The 16,265-nt window shown below is 56.9% G+C and overlaps 1 protein-coding gene across 1 annotated transcript in view; it reads right to left on the bottom strand.

Moving 5' to 3' along the window:
• Window positions 1–7,395, bottom strand: part of CACNG4 (calcium voltage-gated channel auxiliary subunit gamma 4) — a 60,742-nt gene extending 53,347 nt beyond the window's left edge. The window contains exon 1 of the mRNA XM_055316201.1: window positions 7,159–7,395. Within this exon, the coding sequence (XP_055172176.1) occupies window positions 7,159–7,378 (220 nt within the window). The 5' untranslated portion in view covers window positions 7,379–7,395. The remainder of the gene's footprint in view (window positions 1–7,158) is intronic.
• Between the last annotated feature and the right edge of the window lie 8,870 nt (window positions 7,396–16,265).

Below are 16,265 nucleotides of genomic sequence, written 5' to 3' on the forward strand. Positions count from 1 at the left end.
AGCCCCCAGACCCCCTTCTGCTCCCGGGTCTGTCACAAACGAGCTGTGTGACCTTGGGTGAGTCACTTTGCCCCTCCGGCCTTGAGTTTCCTTTGCTTGCAGAGTGTGAGGATCGGGCCATATCAGCAGCCCCACCCCCAGTGTGGACACATGCTGGGGTGTCACAGGCAGGGTGAGCCGGGTCATCTGCGATTCAGTACTCCTAAGACGGGAATGGAAGTGAGCACCACTTATGCCACCAGTCACCTAAAGCAGATGCCAGGCCGCCCTGCGAGTGGAGCTGCTCCCATGATACGTTTTCTTGAAGGAAAGAGAAAAGAGTGGAGCTTCCCCCCCCCCCCCCAAAACGATGCTTCTCTTAGAGCAATGGTTCTCTACCAGGGGTTGATTTTGCCTTTCCCCTATACCTGCACCCCACACATGCCAAGGGGACATTTGGCAACGTCTGGAAGTATTTTGGGTTGTCACAGCAGCGGGGGGATGCTCCTGGCTTCTAGTAGGGAGAAGCCAGAGATGCTGCTCAACATCCTATAGCACACAGGACAGCCCCAACCACAAAGAAGGACCCAGCCCCAAATGTTGGTGTACTGATGTTGAGAAACCCTGTCCTGCCGTGAGGGGCAGTTGATGATGAATCCAAACACTGGGGACCGTGATGACTTAGTGTGGTCCTCTTGCGGTCCCCTCCTCAGCTCTTCTCAGCATGACTTTGGGCAGTGGGCATGTGGGGTGGTAGCCCCAGACTCTGGAACCCCCATGAGTACGTGCTTGATTTCCTTTCCCGATCCTGCTCCCCACTCAAACGTGGCCCCCCCCGGCCTCGCGGCTGTCATACCCCCAGACCCAGGCAGTCACCCCTGACTCCTCACCTCCTCCTGCCTGTCCTTCTCTCCACTTCTCCCCCTCGCTGCTGCCGCCAGTTAGCCCCTGGCTTCCAGGCTGGTCCCCTGCAACGATGACCAGACTGGTCTCCTGGTGGCCTCCCCTGCCTTCCAGTCTCCACTCTCCACGTGCAGCCAGAGGCTCTTCTAAAATCATAAACCCGATCACTTTGCCCCCTTGCCCCAAGCTCCTCAAAGCACCGACCCTGAGCCTGACCTCCAAGCCTCACCAGCACCCCTACGGGGTGGTCCCCTCAGGACCTTAGCTTGCCTTTTCCTCTTCCTGGAAGATCCTCCTCCAGTCCTTCAATAGCTCTTTCCTGTCCCCTTGACCGATGGCAACGCTCCCCAGCCCCTCCCAGCATACCCCGCTCTGTTTCCATCCTAACCCTCATCAGTACCTGGAAGTGTCAGCTACCCCATGAAAATGATGGCTCCAGGAGAACAGGGAGTCAGTCCCACCCACCGCTGTGACTAAGAGCCTTGCGCGTCTGACACAGAGCAGGTGCTCTGTGAGCACGTGCGGAACAGTGAATAAATGAATGGCTGAATGAATAAGTGAATGAACAGAAGCAGGCCTGGCAGATCGGCGACTTATAGCCCTTACATGTGTGTCTTAGCAGAAAAAAGGTTGAGAGCCATTGAAAGAAGTAATCTCAGAGGTTCTTCCAGCTGGAGGATCCCCACCCCCCACCCCCTGCTAGCCCACGTTGTGGCCTCATGAACCTGATTCATTCTGGAGGCTGGGGGGCAGAGGGCTCTCTGGGGCTTGTGCGGCAGACAGTCAGCAATGGGAGGAATGTTCCAGAGCATCTAGGCCTCACCTTCAGATGAGGAGACAGAGGCCCACCAGGCTCTCTTCCACAGCATCAGTTGGGCTATGCAGTTCTTTGCCTCCCCCGCCTCTGAGACTCTGGATCTGATGACCTGAGGTCTCTTCTTCCTCTGCCCTTCTGTGACTATAGCCTGAAAATCTTGAGTCTCCCCATCTGAGGAGACTGACCCGGGAGAGTTATTTTAAAGAGCTGCTGCTGGGGTGCCTGGGTGGCTTAGTCGGTTAAGCATCTGCCTTTGGCTCAGGTCATGATCTCTGAGTCCTGGGACCGAGCCCCACATTGGGTTCCCTGCTTAGCTGGAAGCTTGCTTCTCCCTCTGCCTCCCATGCTTGCTCTCTCTGTCAAATAAATAAATATATAAAATCTTAAAAAAATAATAAATAAAGAGCTGTTGCTTTCCTACAGAGCCTTTTTGAAGCCTCTCACATGGGGGTCCTCCAAAGCTGGCTCTGTGGTGAGGTCATTAAATCAGACCACCGAGATTCCAGCTTCTCCTCACTCACTCAGCGGGGTCCAGCTAAAAGGACCTGGGTTTTTCTTATAAGAAGAGACAAACCAGTGAAGAACAAAGCAGGGCATTAAGGAAAAGTAGACACGAGAAGGGACTGCCAGGGTCCCTTCCTGAATGTCTAGAGAGTGAGCACCAGTTAGGGAGAAGGCACAGGTAGGGAGAGCACCCCTGTAACAGACTGAATGCCGATGTCCCCCCGAATTTCATAGATGTTGACGCTCTAACCCCAGTAGTATTTGGAGGGGGGCTTTGGGGGCAGTGAGGTTTAGATGGGGACTTGGAGGGGGGGTCCTCATGATGGGATTGGTGCCCTTCTAAGGAGAGAGCAGAGAGCCAACGCTCTGCCCTGCGAGGACACAGCGCGAAGGGGATCGGCCACCTGCAAGCCAGGAAGTGGGCTCTCACCAGGAACCAGACTGGCTGGCACTGGATCTTGGGCTTCTAGCCTCCAGAACTCTCAGAAATAAATGCTGCTTAAGCCACTGGCTCTATCGTATTATGTTATGGCAGCCTCAACTGAGTAAGACAACCCCCACACTTGCCCCTTCTCAAATCTGTGTGGTTCAAATAAAGGAAATCCTCTGGTTGGTGGAAAGCCAAGCTCATTCTGTAATACTCAAGAGCTGGGACCATCTTACGCCTCATCTTCTATATCTGTGAAAGGCAGATAATTAATATTTACCTTGAAGTGTTGTTGACAATTACATGAACTAATGTAGACCTGCACGAAGGTCTTCACTAAGTGATGGCTGTTATTATCAACACCAGAGGGCAAAGGAGAGCCGGCGGGTGAGGTGACTAGCTGGGGGAGGCCTGCTCTGGCTGCTGTCACCCACCTACGCCTGCCTGGACAGGCTGCCTATGAGTTATTGCAAGAGAAAAATGAAAGCCAACACGGACAGGAAAAGTTCCCAGTCCAGTGCCTGGAGTGGAGTGGGTGAGGAAAGGACGTTATTTGAATCAAAACATCTCTGAACGGTCCTCCGTGGGGAGCATTGTTTAAGGCAGAGCTTCCTGGCACCTGCTAGGAGAGGGTTCCGAGTGTCCTGGAGGAATAAGCTCCGTCCCCAGGCCTTTTGGCCACTGGGCCCCCGGCAGCTGCAGCCCCTGGGTAGTCCCTGATGGCTGTCCTCTCTTCCCCCGGCCCCAGGCTGCAGTACTAATAGTTTCTTTTTCTCTGTGTGCCATGGTGTGAATGAAGTCTGGGTATACTGGTGTGAGAGGTGCTGCCCAGGTGAGGGAGGTGGGGCCATGAGGGACCCCCCAGGGGCCCCAGCGAACACTCCGGAGCTAACAGTGGCCCTGGGGGCTTTGGCACCCTGACATAAGCTGCTGCCTTCTGGGCCCACAGTCTCCTCCCCTCCTGTGTTTACACGAGGTCTTCTGTTCCCAGCACACAGCACATGTTCCCATAATGCTTGCTTGCATTCTGTAGCTTGCCTAACTGCAAAACGATTAGAGACTGGACAAATGCTGGTTGGTGATACTTATGATACAAAAGTCCACAAAGATGGTATTACTTATTTTCTATGTCCCTAGCCTTGGGCTGAGTGTCACCAAAGGCACAAAGAAAGAATGAGGTGGGGTTCTGGGAAGGGAGAGAGCAGGAGGCCGAATGTGATAGTGACAGGCCAGTCCAGAATGTGGTAGAAGGAGAGAGAAAGACAGACAGAAACAGAGACAGAGGCAGAAATAGACAAAGAGAGAAGAGATGAGGAGGGGAGGGGAGAGAGGAGGAGAGGGGAGGGGAGGGGAGGAGAGAAAGAGTATGTTATGCAATTTGGGCATCACTTGTACATTCTCCCTTCTGAATGCCTTCATGCTGCTGTCAGCCCAACCCCAGAGCTAGGCTCCACTGGGTAGTCAAGTACTTGGTTCTATTTTTAATGGCAACCCAGAAGCTGTTTGGGAAAGGGCAGGATGACATGGTGGGAAGAGCTTTGTAGTGAGACAAAGGCTCAAATCTGGCCCAGCAGCCTCCTACCTGGGTGCCTCTGGGCAAGTGCCTTACCCTCTCTGAGCCTCTGCATCCTCGGCTGCAGACAGGGGTAAAGACAGCATCCTCTCAGAGCTGTCGTGAACGTGGCATGTGCGAACGGGCACAGGCTCTGCACACTTGTCGGACAGAGGAGCAAAGCGGGGAGACCTGGCTTTGGGGCGGCAGAAAGGGGCTGGGGTGCTGGTAGCCCTGCCAAGGCTGGGAGCAGGCCTGTCGGACTGCACGGATGCCCTAAGTACACAGAGGGCTGGGCTCTCCTGGCCTGGCCACATCACTGATGGGAGATGATCTGAAACACTGCATTTTGAGTTGCCAGGAAAGCCTTCGGACTCCCATGGTCACAACCAGTGTTTTGTTAGCGGCCTGGCACAGTATTTCTCCAGGATCAGCCCAGACGCTTGATCTTTTCATCTCCCCACCACCCATGTAAAGCTTTGGGGTACTCTGTTAGAGAACAGGTGGAAATCATGCATTTTACACTCAAGGCCAACACTGGGGTGACCAGGCCCCCAGGAAAGGGCTTGGGATGACTGTGCTGTCGGGGTCCCGGCCTGGACCCTCACTGGCAGGCGGAGGCATCGCCGATGTCAGGAGATTGTGCTTCTCTGAGGTAAGCGGCAGTTTCCACCCAAGTCCGGGGACCGTCACGATGATGCTAGCCACAACAAGGAACCCTGAACCAGCATTCCCAGCCCTGGGTTGGTCCGAGGATGCTCCAGCTTTCGGATGTGGCCTGGTTTGGCCCTCAGAACCCCTGAGCTCAGGTTGGTGGGGGGATGGCAGAGGCAGCTCAGTTCTTGTGAAGTCCCCCAGATGGCAATTCCCCACCCTCCCTCTGCCAGCGGAGCCAGCTGCCCAGATCGGCTTGGGGCTCTCTTGATGAACACCGAGTGCAAACGGCTCGAGGCAGCTGGCAAGATGCTAAGTGCAGCATCAATCCTAATTAGGATGAGGAATTAATAAAGGAGGCATTCGAGCCACTCTGCAGAGGCCAGGCTTGCTGCCGTGGAGGAGTTAGTTCCGATTTCCACTGGGAAACTGGAAGGCCTGGGGTCCACGTGTGCATTTGGGTGGTGACAGCGGCATGACTTTACTGTGCCACGCAGAGCCTTTGAGGTAGAAGATGGGGGCTCTGCAGCCCCTGTTCTGTGTCTAATTCAGGTGCTGTGGCAGGTAGTGACGTGGGTACATTCTCCAGATGAGAAGAGTAGGTGTTCGTGATCTGAGCAATTGCACACCAAAAATGATGTTTTTCAAAAGAAAAAAGGAGGGTGTGATCGTGGGCCCACTGATCCTTTGTGTGGCTGTGTTTCCCAAACTATTGATTGCACATGCCTGCTCCTCCAAGACTGCACTTAGCCCTGGCATTAAAGCCCAAATTGCAAAGGGCAAGGCAGCCTCGTTTGGGAAGAGGGTGTGTGTGTGTCTGGAGGGGCGGGGGGGGGGGGGGTGGAGGGAGGGAGGCAGAGGTGGGCAGGATTCCCGTGAGAGCGAGTCTAGGAGGAAGAGAAGGGAGCAAGTTCAAGCTCGCCAAGCCGACCCAGCTTTACAAAGCCTCTTTTTAGATGACTCCAAATACAGCCAGAAAAAGGGCCATCTCTTTAAGGGCTCCCCACCAGCCTTCACCAAGCTCCGACCCCGCTGAACTATTTGCAGGAGCTGGACCTGCAGTCGGGAAGGCTGGGTGTGTGGGAGAAATACCCGAGTAACCGAGGGGCGGAGTTAACACCCGGGGCGCGGGGCGCGGGGCGCGGGGCGGGGGGGGGGGTACGGAAAAAGAGGAAACTGTGCGACGAGGTCCGAAAGCAACGCTCCGCCAACTTGCCCCATCCCTCCTCGCATCCGAAAGCCGGGACCCAGCGGCAGGCCCGTCCACACCCGGGCTGGGACCAGCCACCTGTTCATTCCAGCTCCGCAGCGGGGCGGGCGGGAGGCGCTGGAGTCGGGCGCATTTTACCATTGGAGGCGGCCGGGCCCCTCCCGCGGAGGGAGCGGTCTCCGCGGTCCCGGGACACCCATCCCGGCCCCAGAGGGATTCCCACCTTACACCCTCCGCCGGGATGCACCCTCGCGCGTCCGGGGGGCGCAGCGCCCCGCCCCTCCGGCCCCGACGGGGCGGCCCCGCCCCTCCCAGGCAGTTGCGGGTTCGCGGGTCGGCCCTGCGCGCTCGGGTGTCCTGCCCAGGTCTCCCGCAGCCTCCCTGCCGAGGGACCAGGGCCACGGGCTCGCTCCCCTAGTCGGGGGGGGGGGTGCAGCCTCGGTGACGCACCCCTCCCTCCCCACCGAGCAGGGAGCAGCGGGCCGGGGCCCCGCAGAAGAGTAGGCGGCGGGGCAGGGTCTGGGCGGCGGCAGGCTCCCGCGACCCCGCGCTCCCGGAGCGGCTCGGAGCCCAGCCCGCGCCCACCCCCACCCCCACCCCCACCCGCACCCGCACCCCCCGGCCCCGGCCTGGAGCTAGCGAGCAGCGGCCCCGGCGCTCCCGCCCCCGGCCGGCCCCGCCCCAGGATGGCCAGTTCCCATAGCAATCGCACAGACACCGGTTGCCAAGCAACCCCTCCCCCTCCCCCTCCCCTCCTCTCCGGCCCGCTCCCCCCACCCCAGCCTCCTCCCGCCCCCACGCCAGCCTCCACCCCCTCGGGATCGCTCCGGGCTCGGGCCGCACGCGCGCCCGTGTGAGTTTCCGCGTGTCCCATTGTGTGTCCGTGTGCGAGGGGGCGTGCGTGTGCGCGGAGTTGGCGGGGTCGGCCCGCGGGACCCCGGCTGGCGCGCGGCTGGCCGCGAGGGGACCCGCCCGCCCGCCCGGCTCCTTTGTGTGTCGCGTCGCGCGGCGCCGGGGCCGCGCCCACCCGGTTCGCGGCCGGCAGCCCGGGCAGGCGGTGCGTGCGCGTGTGCGCGCGGGGCCGGGGGTGGGGGCGCGGGGGCCGGCCGTACCTTCGATGCAGCACACCCGCCACAGCCCCGAGTGGGTGAGGTCGCCGCGGGCGCGGCGGGGCGCGGGCCCGTCGTCCATGGTCAGGTTGGTGCCGTTGCAGATGTGCGCGCTGGAGTAGAGCCAGTAGTCGGTGCCGATGGCGATGGCCATGAGCGAGAAGGCTGCGAAGGCTCCGGCCGTGGTCAGCAGCATCTGCAGCCCGCGGTCGCATCGCACCATGGTGGGCGCCTCATAGTCCGCCGCCCGCCGGCCCGGCCCGCCGCGCCCGCCCGCCCTCCTCCCTCCGCGCGCCGCTCCGGGGGCGCCGGGCCGGGGGGCCGAGGGCCGAGGGCCGAGGGCCGGGGGGCGGCGCCGCGCTGCGCGCTCCGACCCCGCGCCCCGGGCGTGCCTGCGCTCCGGCGCCGCCGGGGCTCGAACTCCGAGGCGCGGCGGCGAGTGAGGGCTGCGCGGGCCGCTGGGCGGGCTGGCGGCGGCGGCCGGGGGCTCCTCCCTCTCGGCCCGCCCTCCCGCTCGGCCCGCGCCTCCGCCCCGCGCCCTCCGCGCCGCCGCCCGCCGCCCGCCGCCCGCCGCCGCCGCGCTCCGGGCCCGCGCCCCGCTCCTCCCGGCGCCGCCCCGCGCCTCGGCCCCCGCCGCGCCCCGCCGCGCCCCGCCCCGGGCCCCGCGCCCCCCGCCCCCCGCCCCGCGCTCCCGCGCTCCCGCCGGCCCGGGCTTTCTCTCCGCGCGCCCCTCCGCGCGCCCCTCCCCGCGCCCGCCCGCACGCGCCCTCCCCGGCCCTCCCCGGCCCTCCCCTGCCCTCCCCGCCTCTCGCCGGGTTCATTCACATTATTGGAGCGGAGGAAGCCGAGGCGCGGGCCCCCGGGAGGACGGCGGGGGAGCCGCGGTGCCGGCCACCTCGCCCCCGCTCAACCCGGGAGGACACCCCGGCTGCCCGACTCTCCTCTGGGGAGCGTGTGTGCGCGCGCGGGGGTCGCCCTCCATCCCCCCTGTACCCAGCCGCGCCCCTACCTGGCCGGGGCGGTGGAGGCAAGGCTGGCGCTGGGAGTGCTCAGGGCCGGGTTCCAGAAGCCCCAGATGTGGGTCACCACAGGCCACGCCGGGCCCTGGCCACTTCCCTCCCCCACCGGACTGCTCCTGCCTCCCCCCCCCGCCCCCCGCCCCCCGCCCCCCGCCGGCTCCTCCAGGGGACCCAGACTTTGGGGTCGAGGGATGTCAGCCGGAGGTCATTCGGGAGGAACGTAGAATCCCTGTTTGGCCGAGGAGGGGTGAGGTTTTCCCTGAAAAGGGGGCTCCCCTCCATTTCTGTATTTCTGATGGTCGGTAACTGTGAGCCCAGGGGCACCCCAGTTGCGCTGGATTCAAACACCGCGGCCCTCAGGGCCGTTTCCCTCTTCCTCCTAGCTCCCTCTCGAATACCTTGATTTCCTTTCGCCTTTCCCTCTCTACTCGAGCTTAACTGGCTTCCCTCACCTCCGTCCCTTTATTGCCAGCCTCTGCCTCGAGCCCCCGAGCCCCGCTGGCTTCACTTAATTGCCTTTGCTGCTGGCACGATCCCAACCTGGACACGCTCCCTTCTCCAAGGAGCCAGCGCAGGCTCCCTCTCCTTCAAAACCCAGCTCCAAACTCTTCCCTCCCGCAGGTTCCCGCAGAGACCAACACCTGGACGTCCAAGGTGGCTTCACTTCCGCCCTCCCCAAAGCTGGTCCTGTTGGCATCCGGGGTGACTGTGCTGGCGCTGCTGCCCTGGACCCCCAGGGAAGTGAAGGGAGCCTACCCAGAGCTGCTATATTCTTGGCGAGAGCCAGCTTGAATTTCACCTCCTTTCTAGCACTTTCCCCGGTCCCCACTACCCGAGGAAAATTAATGACCTCGTGCTAGAACTACTGGTCTCTCTTCTGTGAGATTGGGAGCCTTTCTCATGTCCGACGTATGTGCTAAGTGCTGAAGGAACGTTTGGAGAGTGAAAGATGTTTCTTGTCCCCTGGACAAGAATTATACTCTGATTGGGGGAAATAGAGCATATAAATAAGTTCCAAGATAATGTAGCCTAAGGACCAGACTGGCTGCATTAGTTCATATTTGTGGCTCCTTCTCCTGCCTTTGGGGTGTCTTCATGCCTCCCCAAAGTTTCAAAGGACAAGAGCTGTCACCTATATTTTACTTCCAAGCACCTGCCGCCCGTTCTGCACACGGCAGGTGCCCAGCGTATGCCCGAAGGCGCACACCAGATGTGAGATGGCCTGCTCTGGCTCAGAAAAGGGCTGCCTTCCTATGTCCCTAATAGCCACAAGGATAAACTCTGTCCTCAGAAGCACCCAGAAAGGTAGATCTCAAGCTTTCCTGTTTTTGTTTGTTTGTTTGTTTAGCAGATCTTTGCCTCAAATTAAATCTTAAACAGAAGCTCAGCATAAACAAACCAGGTCTCCCACCAGTTAGCCATGCAGGTAAGAGCTGGCACTGCTCTGGTTAAATAGGGACCCAGTGTACCTGTACCTGCCCACCCAGCCCCCAGAGCACTCCTGTGAGTGGAAACCTAGATCCCACGAAATATGATATGAAAACCAACATCCTGAACCAGCATCTGGGTCCCTTGGGGACATCCCTTCCACCCTGTCCTGCTTGCAGTCTTTCTCAGGGACTTTGAGAGAAATAAATGGAAGCAAGATAAATGGATCTCATTTATCTGTCGGATGGAGCAGGGGTGAGTGGCTTCCCTCGATCTGCTCTTAGGTCTGGGGAGTGACATATGGGTGGTGGGACCCTCTTCCAAGTTAGCGATCCTCCATCCTCGTGTTAATCCCAAAACAGAAATCTTCATTCATCGGAGCCCGACTGGGCCAGCTCCCACCAGCAATCCAAGGAGCATTTGGGAGAGGAGACAGCACTGGAGTAGGAGCCAAGATGTCAGCATCTCATGCTGGCTCCACCACTCACTAGCAGATGATCTTGGACAAGCTAGAACCACCCAAGAGAAAGACACCTCTCCAAGTGCCCCTTTCAGAATGGTTTTGAGGATCCAATAAAGTAGCCTTGCACACCGTACACTTAGCAACCATTTGTGGAATCAGTAGTAAATGCTTCCTTTTCTACTTTTTGTGGGAGACAGTGAAGGAGACACTGTCTAGCGGATATATGTTATTACATCATCTGTTATTCTCACTGTTATCCCCCTTACAATACCTGGGGAAACTGAGGCACAGGGTAGTTGAGTAACTTGCTCAAGGTCTCACACCTGGAAGGTCTCAGCTCAGATCCTGACGACCAGAATTTTTCAAGGGCACCAAACCGTCTCGTTGTCCTTGTCAAGTGCTGCTTGACTGTGTTGTTACATATTACCTGTTGATTTGGGGGGAAAGGGAACTCGAATGGGGCTTGGCTATTTGCCTTTCTATCTGTGAACACCCAACTGGCAACCGTGCTTAGTTCGGAGGTTGCAAGGGTGTAGACTGTGGAGTCAAATAAGGACTTGACCGCCAGCGAAGGGAGCTGGAGCAAACTCAAGACTGTCTGAGACCGTTCATCATGCCTGGGTGAGCACAATTTAAATCTGGAAATTTCTGCTCAGCCGGATTAGAGAACTCTAAATGGCAGTATTTAACTGCTGCCTGAGGTCCCTGGAGTTTGTCCCATGTGACATTTCCAGATCTGAGGGAGGGAATGTGTCTTTTGCTTGCTCAGGAGAAGGCACTGGGTTGGTCTTGTTCTGGAAAGGCTGGACACTTGGCATTTCCCCTTGGGGAGCCAGCCGCTCAGTGTCAGGTCCACTGTTGGGGGAGGGGACAAATCATCACACGTATTACCAACTCTGTGGACAGCTGAGCAGGTGGAGATATTGGGACCCGTCCTTCAAAGCCATCTTTTTTCAACACAAACTAGTTTCTTTCCCTCTCACCGGATCACTTGGGTAATTACCACAATTCTTCGTTTTACTTTGGCTGTGAAGACAAAGCTTTAAAATGAGCTCAGAACCCTCTGAAAATCCCAGCTCCAAGGCGAAGCAGCCGGGCGGTGGCCGTGGGAGAGGAATACGCATTAGACTGTTCACGCTGTGTAACGTGCATGTCAGAGCCGCCGAGCATCTGCAATCAGGGCGAGAAGGAAGGGAGAGGCCCTCCGCCAGCGAGGGGAACGCGGTTCCAAAAGCCTTTATTAAAAGCTTTGCTTTCCCCCTTTGTCCTCCGGAAATAATGACCTTTGTGTGGCAACTTTTTGTAATATCTCATTTCCATGCCCAAAGCAGATGGTTCTGCTGATTTCAGAAGACTTAATGGGGGCGGGGGGCATTTGGAGAGCCAGGGAGATATTTCCAGTGAATAGACATAAAGAGTGATTTTGATTTTCTATAGCAGAGGGCTGGGGATGAGTCTTAGAAGGTTCCGGGGCTTGGCTCAGTGTGGAGGCTTATCTGCAGCCCATCCAAGCTGCTCAGAATCCAAGAAGAATGCCTCCAGACCCTGGTACTGACAGCCTCCCCTCCATCAGATTACGCACACCGCAAGAATGAGGTTTTTTCTTTTTCTTCATATTTCAGTAGGTTCCTTTGAGGAAGAGCGCGGATCACAAAATGCTTCCTGGCTTTATGTATTCAAGTTTATTCCATTTCATTTGCTTATCACTTATATCCCATTCAAGGTGCTTGGAGCTGGATATGCAGCCTTCTTTCTCCGCCACAGTAAAGCGGAGGTGTTGCTCACCGTCTCCACACCAGGCCAGGCCCTAGAAGTGCAGAGGGAAGGGAAGCAGCATTTCAGGAGTGTCCTCTGTGTGCCAGTCCCTGTGCGCGCAGCACTTCATTCCATCATGGCACAGCCGCCTAACAGCCGTGGGTGCCTTTACCCCCGTCTTGTAGAAGACGTACCTGCAGCTAAACAGCCTGAGCTGGGATTTGAACCCCGGTCTGCATGAGCGCAGCCAAGGTCTGCTGGCTACCAGAGGGCACCGAGGTTGAGGGTCTTCAAAGTCCCTCTGCCCATGCCTGCTTCCTTCCCCGCTCCTCTTTCATGTATTTTTCCAGATAAAATCAGGTTCGAATGATGATCAAAGCCACAGGAGGGTGGAGGGGTTACCCAGGGGAGATGAAGCACATTTCCCATTTGTCGGGCAGTGAGCGGGGCTGATGGCAGGTGCGCGGGAAGCCGGCCTCAGGAACCCACCCTCCTCCTCCTCCTCCTCCTCCTCCCAGTGCCCGCCCTGGTGCTGGCCACCCCTTGATCCAGGGTCCTCCGGCTGCCACCCTGTCCTGGGTTTTCTGTTTACTGTCAACGGGAGGCGGACGCAGTGGCCTGCTGTCAGGGTTGCACAGCGAACAAAGCGGCCAACTGTGAGTGAAGTCCATGTGGGCTTCTTGAAGACCTGTGTGTTTTCAACCCGGATCCCACCAGGGGCTGCGCTCCGTGGCCGGCTGGGCGGTCTCCCCCGCTGGAATCTGTGCCAGCCCCGGCCCTGCTGATGAGCATATTGATATTAATGGCCCGACTTGGCCGAAGCTTCCGGCACAGCACGCTTGATAGTTAGCTGGTTATTCTGAGAACATTCTTTTCAAAACACTCGACAGGACAAACAGGCCAAGAGGTTCCTTTGTCCACAGCCAGCCTCTGAAACTGAGCCGACTCTCAAAGGATTGAGAAGAACACTCCAAGGAAGAAATTGGTGGCAGAGGAGGCGCAAGCATTTGAAACCGGGGGGCTGGGTGGAGAAGATGGTCAGCGAGAGCGCAGCCTGCCACTAACGCGTATCATTTGTGCTTTCGCCAAAGCGGAGCTTTTAGTTCCTAAAATATAACAGCCCTGTGCAGGGGCTGAAAGAACAGGGAGCGTTTCATGCAGAACTTTGCCACAAAGTGCCCGGCTGTGGAACGCGAGGTCTGCTTCGGGGTCCATCTGGCTACTTTGGGCTCCTGAGTGGCACCTTCCTTTGCACCCCCTGCTCTCTGGGCTGCCCACGGGGGGATGGGGCCGGCTCCTCTGGGCCCTCTGGGAGCTGAGCTTGCTACCGAGTGGGAGGGATTGCTTCACACTGCAGATGTCCTTCTGAATCGCAGATATCAATGAGATATTTGCACTCCGCCTCCTGTCTTGGCTATTCCCACTCGTTTTGTTTTCAAAGGGCCACTAGGTCTTTGCTGATTTTCTCTCCATGGCCTTTTCTTGGGAACAGGAAAGGGAAGGTCACTGGCTTCAGGGTGACCCGGGTTTCTAGTTGAGCTCTGCCGTTTGCAGCTGTGTGGCCTTGGACTCATGGCTGAAGCTCTCTGGGCTTCAGTAGAATGGGGAGCCAAACCCTGCCTGGTGGGGTTCTTTAATCCGTTTGCGGATTAAAGAAGCCAGGCAAGGCACTTCCTGGACAGTGCTAACAGCTGATGTTTCCTGAGCATTTCATAAGCACCAGGCTCCGTTCTAAATGCTTTACCACATTGTACATAACTCGTTTGGTTTCCTCCAGAACTCTTCGAGACAGGCGTATTATTGATCTCATCCTACCATAGAGGGAAGGAAGGCACAGGGTGGGTAAATCACTTGCCAAAGGATGTACACTACAGGGCCAGATTGTGAACCTCGGCGGCCAGGCTCCAGAACCCATGCTTATAATTTTGATTTAATATGTGCTTAATAGGGGCACCTGGGAGGCTCAATGGTTGAGCGTCTACCTTCAGCTCCGGTCGTGATCCCGGGGTCCTGGGATCTAGTCCTGCATCGGGCTCCCCGCAGGGAGCCTGCTTCTCCCTCTGCCTATGTCTCTGCCTCTCTCTCTGTATCTCTCATGAATAAATAAAATCTTTAAAAAATTTTAAAAATAATATGTGCTTAATAAATGGTAGCTTTCATTATTCTACCCATTAATACCCCCTAACAGTTAAGTTTAAGTTACTCAGTATCCTCCTCTATGAATCATCTCTGACTTTATAAAACTCAAGCTTCCTTTATAATATAGACCAGCTTCCATTATCCTCTCCAGTCCCAGAAATACTGGATTTTTCCCAGTGGACCCCTTTCTGTTGGTTCATTTTGTCCTCTGGGAACCTATGAATGTGGATCTTCTGGGTGACAAAGACATTACTTTATTAATATTAATTTAATATTAGAGAGAGAACAAGCAGAGGAGGGGCAGAGAGCGAGCGAGAGAGAATCTTAAGCAGGCTCCATGCTGGGTGATGTGGGGCTCAATCTCACAACCCTGAGATCATGACCTGAGCTGAAATCAAGAGTCGGATGCTCAGCCGATTGTGCACCCCAGGCACCCCGACAAAGACATTATTAAAATCATTGCTGTCTGTTGCCAAGACTCTCTGAAATCTTGTGGCTAGAGGATAGCTGGGCCTGAGGCAACCAGGGGTGTAGGATTCAGAGCTGAGGCAAGTTCCTCAGTTCTCCCCAGCTACCACATGGCACAGCAGCACCCACCCTGGGAGAGCCGTTGGAAGATTTGAAGACAATGTATAGGGTGTGTGGCCCCAGCTGACCCAGTCAAGGTGGTCTGGCATCAGCAGGTGTCACTGGTAGGTGCACATCATATGCAATAAGAAATAATACTTATTGTATGGGTGATCAACACACCTAGGGTTCTTTCTGGGGGTTGACTTTGGGATCCTCTTCAAGTGGTCTGCAGAATCACTGGGGTTTTCTCTGGTGTGTCTGCTGGGAAGTACCTGCTTCCTGGCATGGCCTTTGGGCCTTCTTCATCCCCCCCTAGACCAAGGCAGCACTGGGCAGAGCGCATGCTCAGATGCTCCCATCTAGCTCCACACTTGGCTGGATCTGATAACAGACCATTTCCAGATAAACAGGGGATGTGGAAAATGAATTGGCTTCCTAGAGGAAAGATCTTAAGTGCTTCAGATCTTTTTAAATTCAGGAGAAATATTCTTTGGCTGGTGCCGTATCTTTAGAGGGTGTTGTCATCTGGGGGATGGCACCTGTCCTCTTGCAGCCCCTACCCAGAGGGGAGGCCCTGAGGCAGTTCCGCAGGTGATGGTTCTGAGCATCCTGGAACCAGGTGCCACGTCTCCCACTTCCCTGACCCGCCGCCCCGTTGGGCTCCTTGGCACACCTAAGTCCAACAATCTGTTGTCCCACATAATGGGTTTGTGATGCAATAGGATTAACAGCAGCTCTCATTTATTGAAACGTTACGTGTGCTGTGGCACTTTATAATAACAAAGATGTAGTTTCCCCATTTTACAGAAGATGAAACGGAGGCGTTGGGGGGCAAGTAACTTACTCAAGGTGGAGGCTAGTACACAGAAGAGCTAGGACTCTGGCCTAGGACCGGCCGTCTCCAGGGAACACATTCTTGCCATAGCTCCATAGTTTGCCACCCTGGAAACCCTTGACGATGGCCGAGGGGGCCTTAAGGGATATATGCCCCACTCCCAGAGATTCTGACCACGCTGAAATGACACTTGAACATCAATATTTCTTAGAACTCCCAAGTGATTCCTGATGTAGAGCTGGGAAAGAATCAGGGCACGAAGCCATAATACCTTTAGACACAAGTTCTCTGAAAAGTGTTTGGTTTTTGACTGAATTCATTGCCAGCAAACACAATGCCTGGCTCGGTCTCTGTGGTAACTAATAGGAAATGGTGGGCTGGGGGCTCCTGGTGTCAGCTGGGCAGCTGTGCCCAGGGCGAGTGGGGGAAGATAGCCATTATGCTGGTGAACATCTGGGAGATTCTACAAGACTCTCATTGCCACTTCTAGCCCTGTAACCAAGCTGACTTGCCCTGTCCCCAGCGTGGGTCATGCTGTCCTGCCATTTGTCTGCCTTCTCACCCAGCAGGCGACAAATGCCCAGCAGGGCAAACGAGGGAGGGCTCTGGCTCTGCCTGCAGAAGGCCTCCCGGGATGGGAGAGTCTGGGAATGCAGAGACCAAGCCAGCTTCTTCTTCTCCAGCGCCTTATCCCACTGATAATTGGAATCTGCTGTGGGGAGCTGGTCACACGCACCACCCCCCTCACTGGTTTAGCTGGGAAAGTCAGGGAGCTTTGGCATCAGACCAGAGGGCATGAAGGATGAGATGCAGACGGGATGCTCGTGGTGGTCCTGTGCCTGGCTCTTATGGGGGTTGGGGGCTGTGGGATGTCAAGTGGCAGACGTACCTGGGTCTCTCA

Source organism: Nyctereutes procyonoides, unplaced genomic scaffold, assembly GCF_905146905.1.
Source record: "Nyctereutes procyonoides isolate TBG_1078 unplaced genomic scaffold, NYPRO_anot_genome, whole genome shotgun sequence".
In the NCBI taxonomy this organism is placed as follows: domain Eukaryota; kingdom Metazoa; phylum Chordata; class Mammalia; order Carnivora; family Canidae; genus Nyctereutes; species Nyctereutes procyonoides.